Consider the following 16,959-nt stretch of genomic DNA (forward strand, 5'->3'; position numbering starts at 1 on the left):
GGAAAACTTGGTCTTGCAAATCCTGGTGAATAAACTTGTTAAACTAATGAAAATTCTGTGGCAGAAATGATGCTGCCAAGATAATAAATATGTTTAATTTGCAAGCAAATTTTATTTGAGGTGCTCTTTGGCATTTAGCCCATCACAACTGGGAGACTACCAGTGCAAAAATTAAAATAGTTGAATCAGTATGTATCAAATGAAATCCATCTAGCTTCTGAGTTTGAGCAAATCCAGATTCTATAGCTCTAAAGGATTTCTGTAAAACCTTTGTGAGGTATTGCTTTGCGAAAACCTCTTGGTTAGCTCTGCATTTGCATGAGGCCAGCAGAGCTACGGTGTGTGCTGTGTTCCAAGGACTGCAATGCTGCCCTGCTGCACCTGAGCACAGGTGGCAAAGAACAGCTCAGCTACAGCTAGAAGAGCACCCCATGGCCCTCTCATTCCAGCAGCCCAACCCAGGAGGAGAAATATTTGCCATTTTAGCTGCTCTAATGTCCGTTCCTGGTCTTAGTCTACACTTCTTCACTAAACTTAATTTCTACCTTTTAACCAATAGCAACACACTGTTTAGCAGAGCAACAAGGCATATCAACCCTTAAAAATCCTTCAGATTATTCATTTGAACAAAATAATAGCAGTGTCACCTCAGAGGGACCCACTGAGGACTGCAGAGCCATCTAACATCTGCCAGAATTTCTTTTGCACAGAAGAGTTCATTATAATTTCACACCTCGTAGGACTAACACCTCAGTCCACTGACACATCCATCTTTGCTTTTCCTGTGCCTTGTTATGCCTTAGTCTGCTGAATCTTGTACATTCCTTGCATGCACATGCAGAGCCAGTTTAGGAAAACTTCCTTTATAGAAGTAAATTCAGCCAAAAGAAAGGGATAGGTATTTCTACAGTGATTAAGATACTTAAAGAGATGGACTGTAAACACAGATGTATAATTCCTTTGAAAGTCATACATAGTGCTAATGGTTGCCTACTCCTCTGTTCATTAAAGCTTTTTTTCTTTCTTTTCTGTCTCTCCTGTTAAAATATCTTGCAGTCATTTGTGAAAGATTATATGATTTCTATCACAAGACTTCTGCTGGGACTTGACACCACACCAGGATCTGGGTTTCTTTGTTCTGTAAGTTATTAAAAAAAACCAACAATCAGTACAGAGTACCAGAGAAGATACTGTACTGTCTGCAAAATACTTCAACCTTCTTTGTATGGCATTTCCTTTTGTGAAAGTTCAAGGAAGGCCAGCTGTTTCCTTTTTCATCAGGGAGAAGACAAGGAAATTAAACAGAAAACATACCCATTTTTAGTTCCAAAGCAAAAAACATCTTCCTGAGAAAACACAATGCATTTTATTCAGCAGAAAATTGGAAAGTCAGGAAAACACATGAATAGTGCATTTTATATGAAATAGCAATGGCAGTTCAGCAACCAGTGTAAAAATTGAGTAGATAAAAGCCAGAAAGCACTACCTGTATTGTGCAGCCTGACCAGGACATCTCCCAGTCTCCATTCCTATGGGCAATAAAGGCCATGAATAGTTTTTATATAAAGATCAGCTGTATTAAATGACTAGGAGTTGGAGTTCAAAAGTCATCTTGTGTCAATATTCCCAATGCAATTTAACTGTGCATTTACACAAATAAAAACACAACGGAAGTAATTTTTACTAAAATAAACCCCACTTCTCTGTTTCCTCCCACACCCACTATACTCTGGGTAGCAAACAGATTACTACAAGTTGAGTTATTTACAAGTTGCTTTGTGGCCATCTATAAAGAATGGCAGGAAGGTATCAATGATGGTTTAAAAAAGTTGTTTAAATATAAATTACGTATTTCTTGGCCAGTCACTAAGCTTCATTACAGTGAATGTAAGAACACTTGAAAGTACAGTTGAATCTCTAAAAAGGAACTCATACATCTCAAAATAAAGCTAATAATGAAGTAAGTGGGCTTCCTGCATGACTTCTTATGCCACTTATGCTTAGTGTATTACTTCCTCCCCACATATTCAGCCTGCAGTCTGGTGGGCAAAATTCACATTCGAAATACTCATGCATTCCAGTCCGTCCACACCAGTTTCTTACTGCTGGCAATATTTAGTTTATTCATTTATATTTTAGTCAAAAATAGACACTGGGTGAAGGCTGCCATGTAAATTTTCAGTAATCTTAAACCAAGACCAGAAGTTCATAATGCTAAACTGCTTCCACTACAATGTCTTCTAAACTGGGAGAAAGCAAAAGAACCTGTCTGACAAACTCCACAGAAGTCACAGATTTGTTGTAGAGCAAAGGTGCAACATTACAATGGGATAATTACCAGCTAGTGTTTAGTTTTGTTGGGTTTTTTTTTCATGAGTTGCATAGTGGACAAGTGATAAACCCTCAATAGTTAAAATTCCTCCCTCCTATTATTATTTGCTCAGATGAAAATCACAGAAGAGGATCTGTGGATTAGGACATATGCCAGACTGTACCAGAAGCTTTGTTCCTCTACAGGGGACATTCCAATTGGAGTCTACAGGACAGAATCCCAGAAGCTCACAACATCTGAGGTGGGTCACTTACCGTGCTTTCCTGTGCATTGACTGCAGAGTGCACGAGGCCTCTGCTGACACCTGGCTGGTCACACAGCCCAGGCTGAGCCCCAGGCTCCAGCAGTGCCCAGGGCCAGGGCACACCTGGCCTTTGGTTCCTGGGCTCCCCTCCTGGGGATGGATGGGTGGGTGGGTGGGTGGGTGGGTGGATGGATGGATGGATGGATGGATGGATGGATGGATGGATGGATGGATGGATGGATGGATGGATGGGAGCCAAGGGGCAGCTGGGCGTGGCTCAGGAGTGAGCTCTGCTCTGACCTCGCTGTGCTCACTAACAGCAGAGTTTGTACCAAACCCTTCACCAGGCCCTCTGGCCCTTGTGCCAACAATGCGTCTGTGTCTCAAAACAGGTGGCATTTCACTGTTCATGTGACCTTCTAATTCATTCTCTTGTTGCTCATTTCTAGTTAGTGTTATTCAAAGTATTGTGGGATCTTTCTAAATTTAGCTGCCGAACAGTTGTAATATTTTATATATGTATTTCTGTGTTTGCCACTAAATGTGTACATTTCTCCATCTCTCTGTTTATAAAAAATGGCAAAAATATTTTTCCTGACTATTTAACACACATTTTTGGTTGGGCAGCTTTGATTTCTGTCATGTATTATCCATTTGTTTACATGACCATTAGTACTGCCATCTCATTAAACCATGGCTTTCAAATGCAACAGTGAGGAACAAGTCTCTCTTCTGAAATACTCAGACATAGTTTAAACTAATTTCCAAGATAGGTAGTTTATATTTTCTTTTCCATATTTCAGAAAAGTATTAGAAAACATTCAGGCATATAATGCTTAATGGCAAGATTTGCTCCTGAGGAAGTAAATTCAGCTGAAGTTAGTTTTATAAAAGGATGATAAAAATGTTGTACAAGATCCCACTCAGCTCATGGGAATATCTCTTTGTGGACCATCACTTTCTCTGCAGGTGGCTCTTACAGCTTAGCCACTGGACTCTATCACTGCAATAATCTCTTTTGAACTATAGCTGCCTTAACATAATCCATCAAAATCATTCCTTGGAGAAGAATGTAGTCAGCCTCACGGCTAATATGAAAAAAAGGTCTGTGACAGCCTTCCACAAAACAGAAGACATACTAGATTTTAAGAATTCATTAAATAAGGATAAGATAAAATTCATGGCAGTGCTTTATTCTCACATTCAGGGCTGGCTCTTTGACTTCAGGTCCAAAAAAAGAGAATGAGGAGTTCTGCTATTACTTCCTATCAACTTTCACAAGTAATCTCACAAAGAATTTGAGTTAAATCAGGAGAGGATTGAGGAAGAGAGATTGGAGAAACCTCCCAGTTAAATTTTCATATTGTCAGGTGTTGGACAAATGTGGAAGAATGGCACTCCTCCTTTATTAAGTGAAGAAAATGCAATTGTTGGTCTTTCTAAGCTGAAGTCTTTGAATGCAGACCTTTACTGGTGTTTTCACACAAATACTTGTGCAATTTCTTGTTTAGTGACTCAGAATTTGTACAACCTTTCCCCTCTAGAGAAGGGCAGGGAAATCTCTCCTCACCTACCTATTCCCCAGAATACAAAAGAGCAACATCTTGCTCTGCATCTGTGGCCTTTATGGATAGAGACCTACAAACACAGAGATGCTGAAAGCCCTAATCTTTCTGCAAAGTGTTTATTTTGAAGTTAAAGGATTTTTTTACTTATTTTACTAATGAAATATTAGCATGGGTTATCATTTTAGCTTTTCAATACATTAATCCAGAAGAATGTCATTGGGTGAGATCTTTAAAATGGAAAAAAGAGAAAAGTAGTTCACTCTTTTTACTCGGGAACTATGAACTTATAGCCATAAAGTTGAAGGTTTATAACTCAGAGAATCTTCAACATGATTATCAATTTGAGTTTAAACAGAGATAAGAAACTAAATTTGTGCTGCACATCCCTGGATGCTGTCTCATAATAACATGGGTGACTCAAGTCACGAGGACAAAATATGCCAATATTAATATTTAATATGTACAGTTTATCCTTTGGCACTCCCTTTTTTCACTATGCAAATGAGAAGCTCTTACTTCACTGACAGATACTCATAACTTATTTAAAAATAAGGAAGTTATTAGTGACCCAGTAACTAAAGAAGAAGTGAATCTAGCCAGCCTCTCAATGACTATCATACCTATGACCCAAACCATTTCCACTACAAGCAAAAAATATAAAAAAGAGATATGAAATCTTTTTATCATTACCTGTATGGCTGCTTTTCTGTGGCTCCTGTTGAACAGTCCATATTTGTTTCTTTAGATTCACTTCTGTTTAAATTGTCTTTTGTTTTCTTTTTCCTCTTCCTTTGTCTTCTTTTCCCCTTTCTTTGTCAGTCACGAGAAACGGCTTCACAAGTAAGTATTTGCTTATTGTCTGCCTGTTTCTGGGTGTCCTGGTTGAGGCAAGCCTCACACAGCTGCTGGCTTGCTTGCTCCCCCCAAGGTGGGATGGGGAGAAAACTGGGAGGCTGAAAGGGAGAAATCTCTTGGGCTCAGGTAAAGGCAGTTTGATAACTTAAGTAAAAGCAAAACAAAGCAAAGAGTTTGCTCACACTTTCGATGTGCAGGGGGTGTTCGGCCATTTCCAGGACAGCAGAGCTCCATCAAGCATTTCATTCCTTCCATCTTCCTGCAGCTGTTCCTGCAGAGCAAAGCACCCTGGATAAGGGATATCACTTTGGTCAGTTGGGATCAGGTGTCCTGGCTGTGTCCCCAGCACTTCTTGTGCTCTCCCCAGCCCACTTGCTGCTGGGGTAGGTGAGAAGCAGAAAAAGCCATGCCTCAGTGTAAGCATCACTCAGCAGTAAGGAAAACATCCCCATTATTAACACATTATCATCACAAATCCAAAACACAGTCCCATACAGGCTGCTATGAAGAAATGTAACTCAATCCCAGCCAGAAACTGTACAATTGGTTCAATTGTGGGAGTGAAATCCTTAGAGAAAATGGAACTGTGCAATGGATCATCCTTGAGTAAATGGATCTTAAGGCAACATTGTTCTGGACACAAACAGCTTGCTAAAATCTGAAAGCTGACAGACTGGGAATTTCAAGGATGTCCTGTGGAATTCTGGTTCCTTTTGGGCCTGCTCCTGTTGAATTCTGAAGGTAACAAATAATCCTTACAGTGAAAAGATTATCTGGTGAAAGCCTTAAGCTTACACACATTAAATGCTAGTGGAGCAAAATCCCCTTTTATCACAGAAGGAAAATGTGGCTGTACTTAGCAATGGTTTAGACAGCTTTTGGAGCAGAAAAGCATTTCCAGAGCCCTGGATGCAATTAGCATTCTTGGTAGGCAGAGCAGTAAAATTTAGTTAGTATAGAACTTGCACTAAGGTAAAAAATAAGTCACTGCTTCAGACTAGAACAGATGAAAAATACACCTTCAAACTATTTCACCTCTTACACACAGCTCCCAGGGAGCAGCAAGGCAAGGGAGCAAAAATCTGAAGTGAATCAGTGTTTGGTGTTATCAGCACAGATATCTCAATCACCATCACCTCAAATATGTACACTGGTGTGTCTGTGACTACATTCCCATTCCTGCCATGTGTTGACCAGCCTAATGTTTAAATTTTAGGGCATGACACATTCTATTAGAGCATCATGCCTAAGTAGGTCACAGCTGTCTGGCAGCACAAGTGAGCAATCACACCCTTCAGGGCACACAGTGAGACAGGAACCTGCCCTTAAAAAACAAAAAGCAAACAAACCCAAGGGTTTAAAGGCAAGTGTTCCTTCTCTGTGTGGCACAGGAGTGACACCGCGGCATCAGTTATGCTTCTCATGCAACAGATTTACCTGCTATGGAACAAGAAAATGAAATTCAGTGAAAACAATCAAACCTCAAATTAATGACAATTACAAAAGTATTTTTAATTGAAGTTCAAGACTACTTAAAACAGAGAGGGACACACAGAAGTACTTTGCACTGGAATTTTATCTTCTGTGTGCTTACCAGCTGCCACTGGCAGACACTTTTGTGCTGCTTTTGAAAGAGAGTTTCAGCTTTGGTTTTGCTTTGTCTTTAAGTTGAATTTCTTCCTCTTGCATACAACAAAGAGCCATTCTGTACAGCTTTCCCAACAGGCAGGATAAAAACTTCATTGTTGTTGAAGTAAATATTTAGCTTTATCACCTTCCTTTGTGCTTTCAGCTCACCTATGCCAGTGTTTCAAAACTTCAAGCTAAGGATTTACAGATTTCACCCAAACAAAATACTTGTTCTTTCATTTGGCCTCACCCATTTAATCTCTGACTCAAGAAGTGACTTACCCTCCTGTAGTGATGATGATTGGTCTCTGCCTTTACACTGCTGCTGCCAGCAAGTCTGGTTATTTGTTTTGCCAAGAGCTTGACAAGGAAAGCTGCCAATGCAGGCAGGAAGAAAGGCAAAACAAGACCATCCTCTGCACTCAGTTCATACCAATACCATTTTGTTCATACCAAATAGCTCCTTCCTACCCATGAGTAGCACCTTTGCCTATGGAATGTACTCTGCCTACCTTAGTCCTTGCTGCAAAATGCCCACAAACCCAAAATGACAGTCTAACAAACACCAAAATCAAATTAAATTCCTGTTCAAAGGGATCCAGGTTCTCTCTTCTTCCCTAACCTCAGCGGAGTCAGGAACAAAACTTAAAAAAATCAGGTTGTTTAAAAAAAAAATCCAACCAGAAATCCCTTTTCTATTGCAGACTAAGCTGAAGAGCCTCAATAAATTAGCTGGTCTTTATTTGAGGCTTATTGCAAGATCCTAGTCTAGAATATTAAAAATGTGATTTTACTTGAAGTGCTACAACATAAACATCTGTAGTGTTCTTTTGAATTATGGGGTTTGGTTGTTTTGCTATTTGATTTGGTTTGCTTGTTGCTTTTTTCTTTTACACAGATAAAAGCTAGTTTGTTCAAAAGTGAAAAATACAAATATCTTTCACACTGAATCCAGCTTATTCATATCAAATACTATTTTATGGACCCAGAAACGTCACAGATCTGTGGTAAGCCTCTTACAGATAGGTTGTATTCAGCAATGATTAGGTCAACAGAATCTTGCTTTCACATTTCATGTTAGTGGACAAAGGACATTCAGTAGCTCCTCTGTTAAATTTCCTTTATTCACTGATTGCTACCAGCATATTCTGTCTGAGGGGATTCACACAAACTCAGCCTGTTCATTTATATCATCTTTGTTTTATACTTCATGTATTTATTTTAAACACTGGTCACATTGAATTCTGTGACCAGTAACTTGGCAATGTGCTTGTACTGACACCATCAAGGACTTTGCTATTCCAGCATCAATAAAAGACACTCAAATAGCACAAGAGGAACTCGGGATTGTTAAGGAAATGGTTTTGAAACTAGAAATTAAACTACTCATTAAATCTAAAATACACATTGAAACAATTTATCTTAACAAAAGTTATCTTTTGAAATGTTTCCTCTTATGTTCTTTAGGAACTTTTGTATGATAGAAATACACCTGTAGTCCATCCACCTGTGTTATTTCAGTACTTGTACATGCACATACCATTGGTCTTATTTGGTTGGCATAAGGAAAACACAGTAATAGAGCAACAGATTTTGGCTCTTAATTATGACGGGGATTTGTCACTACATGAGTAATACCACTATTCTTTATGGTTGGAATCAATTACTGCTTTCACAAGAGGTGCCCTGAATCACACTGAAGGTTACACATCCTAATTTCATGTGTGCTGGAAGGTCAGGAAGACCTGGGAATGTGAGACACAGTTAACAGGCATGTTCTACCTGAGATCATAAGAGAGTATTGAAAACAATGCAGCCAAAGTTGAACCATTACTTAATGAAGCCACAACACACACGTAAAAAGCAGTTACACAACTTGGATTTCTGAAAATATGCAGACTAGGAAGGAAGTCATTCAGGACTAATTCCTAGTTTCAGGAAGAGCAATATCAGAAGGCTAAATTTGCTCTTCTCAGAATCACATTGCAGTTGGGCAGAAAGTAACACTTATCTGCTTTGCACTTGATAAAAGTATTTATGTTATAAATGAGCTTTTTACATGAAAAGTCAAAGTATAGTAAAGGGTGCACAGTTCAGGAACATTTGCTAAGTACAAAGAGCTGAATCCCCTCAGCTCCTTTGCAGCCAAACCCCATGTCCAACTGCACTGTCGGAAAGAGGACATCTAATCTGCTTCCATCTAATACAGCCCTTCATCTCTCTTGCCTTTTCCTTTCAAGTCTCAAATCTCCATCAGCGTGGAGGATTGGGAGGACACCAAAGACACCAAAGAGCAGTTCAGCTGCCGCGGCAACCACCGGAACTCCACCTCCAGCGACCAGTCCGACCACCCGCTGCTGCGGAGGAAGAGCATGCAGTGGGCACGGCGCCTGAGCAGGAGGGCCCCCAGGCACTCTGCTAAAACTGCTGAGAAGATCAACCAGCAGAGAATGAACCTGTACAGGAGGTCAGAAAGGCAGGAGCTCGCTGAACTCGTGAAGAACAGAATGAAGCACCTGGGCCTTTCTCCAGCAGGATACGGTACCGCTATACAGTACTTCAACAGCAACATTAGCATGGTGCAAGCTGAACTATTTGTAAGAAATGATGGAGCCAAAACCAATATGATAAGTTTATGATAGTGCTTTTTGTTTTGTTGGTTTAGGTTTGGGTTGTTTGTTTTTTTTAATTTACCAAGAGTAACTTGGAGTCTTTTTAATTCTCATCCATTCCTATGCTGAGATGGAAGGCTCATAAGGTAGCACGTCAGTCACATTTATATTTAGCAGATAATATGTGCATGCTGAATTTATAAACATTCCCCAGTCATTGAACAGCTGCACCATATTTCCACAAAGCTCTTGAAATAAAGATGAAGGCAGGGCTGTTGTGAAGTTCACTCATATGTCAGGGTGGGGAGTTGTTTATATGTGAGGGACGTTGCCTTTTCCCCGCAATTTTCAAAAATAATGCCAAATTATCATATGAAAGTCATTTTTAGAAAGCATCACTTGGTCTTTACATGCCATTTTTATCCATCAAATCATTCTCAAGGCTGATGTCAGGTTGCTTTTTAGTTTGTAGGATTGTTTTGGGTTTTTTTAAGCTATGGACAAGAGGTCTGCAACACTTTTTAACACATGCACCACAGCTGCCTAGGTTGCCTTTTTCCGGCCTTGGCCCTGTTGCATGTTGGGTGGAAACCCCAGGACTATGGGTTCTGATTTCCTAGAAACACCAGGAATTTCTAGATATGTAAATACAGGCTCTTTATTGCACACCCCATCTGAATAATTTCTATGCCTTCTTTCTTAGAGGTTTCTATACAACTCTCTGCAGAAAGATTCAGGCCTAAATATTTTCCAGGGATTTCAGAGGCCACATAACATTTGATCAAACAGAAAAATGTTTTGTAAATTTAATTAATATTTATATTAATAACAAGAAAACTCTGTAGTATTCCTGCTTTTCTTTTCAAATTCTAGTTAAAAGCCTAAGGTAAATATTTGTTTCATTACTCAAATTTAGGACTATTAGATACCATCTACAAAGCAGTAAAATCTTGATAGTTAAATGCTTTACCTGTTTACATTTATCTGATTCTGAGTTACAAGTTTTCCTAAAAAGCTGCAGAGGATTTAACACAGAAGCACTGCCTCTCCTTTTGCCTCTCCTCTTTAGTCTGGAAAGATTAAAACCAGTCTCACTGCAGCAGCCCAAGGAATGTGCCAACAGAAAATGATACAAAAGATATTGTAATGGAACCTACGAAAGTGTAGCTTAAACCTTAAAAATAAAAATTATCAGCCTTCATTTCAGCCCATCATTAGGAGAACAGTTAAAAATGCAAGAGACATACCACTTTCCATTTATACAGCCTTCACATTTCAAGCCCTTTGCACAGGTGATAAAAGGGAAGTGCTTCCGAGATAAATAGAAAAAAGGGAAAAAAAGATTTATGTCAACCAAATCTGGATAGGGATGAGGATGCCATACACCTGCATTTAACCTTAGTCATCATTTGAACTTGATGCCAGCCAAGCACAGGAGTCCCTGCTCACCAGAAACTTACCTAAGCTGCAGGACAGATTGGTAAATCACACTGAAATTGGGTTACATTCAAATTGCTGTGACTAAAAAAAACCAGAAGATTTTTAAAACATTGGAAAACATGATGTTTTTACAGCTGATAACTCAAAAGATAACCTGATAATGTCAGGTAGTTTCAATATGAATACAATTGAAAAGAAATTGCTAAACTTATTTGAAATCACTCTGACACCAGACACTTTTCTGCAGTTCTACGAACTTTCATCAAATTAATATGTCAGAAGTAATGCTTCTCACAATACATCTGTAAATGTAATTTACTTGGTACTTTTTCCCCCTGTCCTCTAGATGAAATGAATGATCATCAGAACACCCTTTCCTACATCCTGATCAACCCTTCTCCAGATACAAGATTAGAGCTGAATGATATAGTGTAAGTTAAAGCCACACATAAAAAAATAGCCACAAGACCTGAAAAAAAGAGAGACATCTATTTAAAGTATCTAATTATACTACATCTGTATATACTTTAAATACACATGTAAATATATAATACATATATTTATAGTGTTGTTAACTTGTCATCCTCCTCTTACTATGTATTTTAAATCGAAAAAAAATCTAAACCAAGGAACTAAACCAAGCTCCTTCAAAGTCTAAGTCCTGCTCAGATCTTTTCAATATTACAACTGTATGCACTTACCCTGGCTTACAGCATGTTGTTTTAGTAACAGCTGTGATTTCTTTTTGTAGATACTTGATCCGACCTGACCCATTGACTTATGTTCCAAATGCTGGACCCAGCCGAAAGAACAGCTTCTGCAATACAGTGGGACAGGACACCAGGGAGGAGACACAACTTTGATATGGAACTCACCACAACATTCAGAGACAGTTTTATACACATGTTGTTTCCACTAACCATTTTGCAAACTGAGTGGTATATTTTATTCAGATTTTGGAAACAAAATGACAGTGGGTAAGTGACCAAATGCAGAAATGTGGTGCCTAGAAACTCTAATTTCAGGGATTGTCAGGTCTGTGGCCTGTTCAGTATGGAAGTTGAACTTTGTCAGCCTAACAGAATGATGACACCTGTTGCTATTTAACCCACATGAACAAATGTCAGACTCCACCATGTTTTGCTTAGATGCCCCTAAGCATATTTAGGTGGCAGCATGTCAGTGACTGAGCTTCTGACCAGTGTCAGATTATCTGATGCCCATAGAGAGACAATGCCTGATTTGTAGTAGCAAATATGTTAATACCTAAAGCTGCCAACAAGGCTTTGTATGTCAAGAATTCAGTCTTTGAAATAATTTTCAGTCTCAGCCTGTCACCTATTTTTATTAGCACAGATTAGTTTCAGTCCCATTTTTGCCTCCAGGACCTGGGTTTTTGTTCCTTGGGTTTACACAGACCAGGTTGAATGACACAACCTGGTCACACTGCAGAGGTTGAGATTGAGACACATCAAGGACAGAAGAGCCCAGCTGCAGGAAAGTCCCTCCCATCTCACACAGGCAGCTCTCCCAACACTGGCAAAAGACTGGGAAGTTACTGTGTGAAGCTGCATACAGTGGTGGCTCAGGTGAAACAATCCTTTGAACCTTGGTGGGTTTTTCTATAGAAACCTGAGTAGATTATAACACAGAAGTGAGAGCATCCCTCTAGGGAATGATTCCTACAACAAGCCCTTAACATTTCATGACTATGCCAGAACTACAGTTTGTCTATAGCATTTCATGTCCAGTCATGCAGATTACCCAAAAGTGATACATTTTTACATGAAATGATGTATCTCATTGAAGATTAAAGATTTATAACCCATTCCACAAAATGAATGTAATTCCACATAGTGTGAAAAAGCATTATGGATCTAAAACCTCTGCTTTGGCATGATGTACACAAGAAAGCATCTGCTTCTGTGAGAAGCAACTACAATTGGTCAAGCTTTCTACAGAATTAAGCATGTCTGTCCATGATCTTCTAAAATCACTGTCACAAATAGGGAAGAACATACTTGAGGTTTTTAACTCCCTTCTGTTACAAGTGTCCATGTAGAACCAAGTAATTTTGCAGGTAGTCTAATATGGAAAAAATGATTATTTTCTGAACTCTCTTGATGTCCTATTTGTAAAAAAAAATCAGTCAAAACTGTTTCTATTCTCTTCTATATTAATTGGTAGAAGTACATTCTATTTCTAAAACAGAAACCACAACCAGATTGCGCAGTAAGCAGCTCCTGGATGTGAGTCTGTTTATCAGCGTTGTAAGGATACTGAAATCAAGTCATGTTCATATTAGGAATGACAGCAAATCTGGTTTTACTTCCTGCCTTCCTCTTAATGATTCCAAGATTTAACAATCCAGTGGTTCTGCTTAGAGTCCATTATTGCTCGGTGCTTTTCCACACTTGAGTCATTCACTACTTTATTCACAGATAAAGTATTTCAAATGGGCACTGTGGGAAACAGAGAAACAATTGAAACAGCTGCACAGACTGAAGTCTACATTTTTTCAGAAAGAAAAAGGAACAGTGTATGGTACAGGATCCTATCCAAGACCTACCATAGAAGTTACCCAGAAGAGTTTGCATGTGCAGTGTGAATAACTTTTCTATTTTTAATACCTTCAGGGAGAAGACTCTATTCCAGTTGAATATTTTTTTAAAAAATACAAGTTTCTTAAAAATGTTCATTCCAAAATATTAGAAGGATCTGTTGTTGCATACTGAAGGCTTCTCTAATGGGGTCTCAAGGAGGCAGAGAGGCTTCCAGAACCATGGCTATCCTCCAGCAGGCAAGCTGGACACTTTGCTTTTAGCCTGAGTCACAGTTGACAGGAATTTCTGTGTGTGTGTACAGCACACACCACTGATTTAAGGACTCTCTGCCAAAAGGATCCATAGCGAGGGCTTGAGTCCTCCCATTTAACAGCCCATAAAGCAGCAGAAACAAGCAGTCAGCTGTGTCCATTTGCCCACTTAACTCAGCAGAATTGCTGCTTGGCTAGATTGGAATTGTGGCATCTAATGTGACCCGGTATTTCTCCAGGCTTAATGAATTTCTAATTGCTCATTAGCCCCAGAAGATTTGCTAAAGCAAACACAAAGACAGCTGGAGACACTTGGAGTCCCTAAAATGAATGCAAGGCAATCTTTGTGAACCAAACACTTAGTTCTCTTCAAAATCTGCTGGAAGACAAGCAAGGTAGTAAAAACTAACAGCTTCTGATGAAGCAGAAGTTCTAATAACCCATGAATAATGTACCACAAAGTTCAGCTGTTCAGAGTAATGCTGTCTTTCATGTTAAAAGCAGAACAGGTTTGCTTCCTCTGGAGTATCTTCACAGACAGACTGCATTCTGGTGGGATTTTGATCTTCCAAGACCAGCCTAAGCACCATTACATTATCCCTGAATGAGACAGTATGCACAGTCCCTCAGTGGCCAGGGAGGTGATTCTTAACGGTTATCCTACAGGCAATCTTATGTTCACACACTTTTTTCTCATCATGATTATCAGAAATGTAACACAAGCCTAACTGGACTGGAGACCAGACTGAGGAACAGGAGTCTGAAGGCTCAGTGCTGGAGAAGGGATGATGAAGTTCTAGAATGAGCAGGGTCAAATGACTGTTGAACAGAGGGGTTTGAGCAGGCAACAGTTCACTCAGTAGAGGGAGAAATGTGGAGCTGTGAAAAAAAGATTATTTCTATCTGTACTAACTGTATGTATTTTTCCTCCTGGCTCACTTCTGTCAACAACCCAAAGATGGCCCTCTTCCCCAGCACTGCCTTAGCACAGCTCAAGCAGTTTGGTACCCAGAGTCACAGACCCAGAGAGGGAAGTGCTAGCTGATAATAATTGCTTCATTCTCAAGGGAATTTCCAGCAAAGCCGGAACTTATGAAAATGTGTTACCTAGTCTGCAATAAAAAAAAGTCTCAAGAACTCTTTCAATGGCATGCAGTGTGTTTCCTTAACTGTTTCGTCCCAATTCCACAACACACATGAATTCATGTACAAAGTAAAAAGCATAAAGTTCTTGAGTTTTTAAAACCTGCAGTGGAAATTAATTAGTGAAGTTGTGACATTTTGTCTCAGAAATTAAGAGCGGTTATTTCCCAGCATAGATATTTTCTCTCTCACAAACAACTTTATATCACAACTACACTTCAACAACTTCCAAGTATACGAATGCATATTACTGAGTATTACACCGCTTTATTTACCCATGCACCAAAAAAAGCTAAAGAAAAATAAATGTTAGGCCTCAGCAGTGGAGGAAAACTGAAATGACATCAAGTGCAGCAGAGGTAACACACCATTCTCTAGTTTCTAGAGAGTTAGGGCTGAAAGCAATCATTCTGTAATTTTGGAACACTGACATGAGATTTGCAGCATTGAATTCTGCTTGATATCCAATTGAAACCAGCCACTAAAATCTGAAAATTAATTAATAACATGAAGCAGATCAATGCAGGTACATCAGTTTGTACATCATTAATTATAACCTCCACTGCCAATGCAAGGATGTCAGTAATGGTAATGCAACACAAATATAAACTCCTAAGAAGCTTTAAAAGGCAAATATTTCTATTTCATTAAGTAAAAAAACAAGCATTTGACATTCCTGTGAACTAAATTTTCTACAAAATCTAGACTTTAAACTGTTATGATTTGGAACTGGCCCATGCCAACCAGCAGAGAGGCTGGGAGGCAAACTATGGAAATGAAACAGTAAGCACTACTTCATGTGCAGGAGGTATCTCAAACTGGGGCATCCTGAATGGGGATGCAGAAGCACAGGGCTCTGGAACCTTTAAAGCACACAGGTATAACATTAATGATTTGACTAATCACTAATACCCACAACACCAATTACTGATCCCAGGAAAACTTCTCTAGATCACTTCTATTTCTTGGATCCTTTCACCAGTATGGGCTGGCTGATGAACTGGTTCATTTTGTTGGCAAGTCTATGGCTTTTAAAAGTTTTAGGTTTGGTATTTATTCCTGCTAGGATTTATAAACTCTCACTACTTCCATAAATGTACAGTGGTGTGGGAGACTCCACAGACTCCAAATAAACGCAAGGGATTAGTATCTTTACAGCCTTTTATTTGTACAGCTGGCAAGTATCTCTTAATGCATGTTAGTGATTATGCTGCTTGTGCACTCCGCTTCAGGGTGTGGCGAAGCCTCCATTACCTTATCTTACACAATCATGGAATCAGTAGGGTTGGAAAATGCCTCCAAGATCATTTAGTCCAGCCTTTCACCAAGCACCTTGATGCCAACTGAACTACAGCAGAGTGCCACATGCCATGTCCTGTCGCTTCTTGGGACACCTCCAGCAATGTTGACTCCACGACTTCCTTGGGCAGCCTGTTCAAATGTTTGACAGCTCCTTTCCATGAAGAAATTATTGCTGATGGCCAACCTGAACCTCCCCTGGTGCAGCTTGAGGCCATTTCCTCTCATCCTGACTCTGGCTGCCTGGCAGAAAAAACCAACCACCTTTCTATAACCTCCTTACAGGCAGTTGTAGAATGTGACAAGGTCTCCCCTGAGCCTCCTTTCCTCCAGGCTCCTCATCAGACCCATGCTCCAGGCCCTTCCAGGCTCAGTTGTCCTTTTCTGGACTCACTGCAGCATCTCAAAGTCTTCCTTGGACTGGGGGACTCAGAGCTGGACACAGGATTTGAGGTAAGGCCTCACCAGTGCTGGGTACAGAGGGACAATCCCTTCCCTGGTCCTGCTGGCCACACTGTCCCTGATAAAAGCCAGGATGCCCTTGGCCCTCTTGGCCACTTTGGCACAGCTGGCTCTTGGTCAGCTGCCCTCAGCCAGCACCTCCAAGTCCTTTTCTGCTGGGCCCCATCTTCAGGAATTACTGAATAACCTGGAGAACTTTATTGCTATCCAGGCAATAGAACACGGGAGGGTCGAGTTTGTTTGGTTTTGCTCAACTTCATGGGTTGTTACTGCACAACCATGCATGACACGGTGCTCCCCACCCAGGTAAAGGGAACAGATTTCAGAGTTGAGCTCACTGTATTAAACTGTATTGTTTAATGTAAGATAAATTGTCAGCTATACAAGTGATGCCTTAAGTTTTAGCTTTCATGTTTTTCAGATTCTGCGCTGCCTAGGGGTGTAGCTCTGAGCTTCACATGAAGCGTCAGTAAGTTCTCTTCACAAGGTAGGTAGACAAAACAATCCTATTCCAGCTTGAGACCAAGCACAACTGTTAGAATTTCCAGGCCCAAAAGTAT

The 16,959-nt window shown here is 39.9% G+C and overlaps 1 protein-coding gene across 5 annotated transcripts in view; it reads left to right on the plus strand.

The window, feature by feature from the left end:
• KCNT2 (potassium sodium-activated channel subfamily T member 2) overlaps window positions 1-15,151 on the plus strand; it is a 115,452-nt gene extending 100,301 nt beyond the window's left edge. For 2 of the 5 annotated variants that reach the window (XM_030953005.1, XM_030953006.1), the window contains 5 exons: window positions 1,057-1,140; window positions 2,445-2,573; window positions 8,869-9,169; window positions 11,027-11,111; window positions 11,432-15,151. In XM_030953005.1, coding sequence (XP_030808865.1) covers window positions 1,057-1,140; window positions 2,445-2,573; window positions 8,869-9,169; window positions 11,027-11,111; window positions 11,432-11,543 — 711 coding nt within the window. In that variant the 3' untranslated portion in view covers window positions 11,544-15,151. Of the gene's footprint in view, window positions 1-1,056; window positions 1,141-2,444; window positions 2,574-4,963; window positions 4,985-7,526; window positions 8,331-8,868; window positions 9,170-11,026; window positions 11,112-11,431 lie in introns of those variants that run through there. The other 3 variants (XM_030953007.1, XM_030953008.1, XM_030953009.1) reach the window with 3 other exon arrangements.
• The last annotated feature ends 1,808 nt before the right edge of the window (window positions 15,152-16,959 follow it).

Source organism: Camarhynchus parvulus, chromosome 8 (assembly GCF_901933205.1).
Source record: "Camarhynchus parvulus chromosome 8, STF_HiC, whole genome shotgun sequence".
NCBI lineage: Eukaryota > Metazoa > Chordata > Aves > Passeriformes > Thraupidae > Camarhynchus > Camarhynchus parvulus.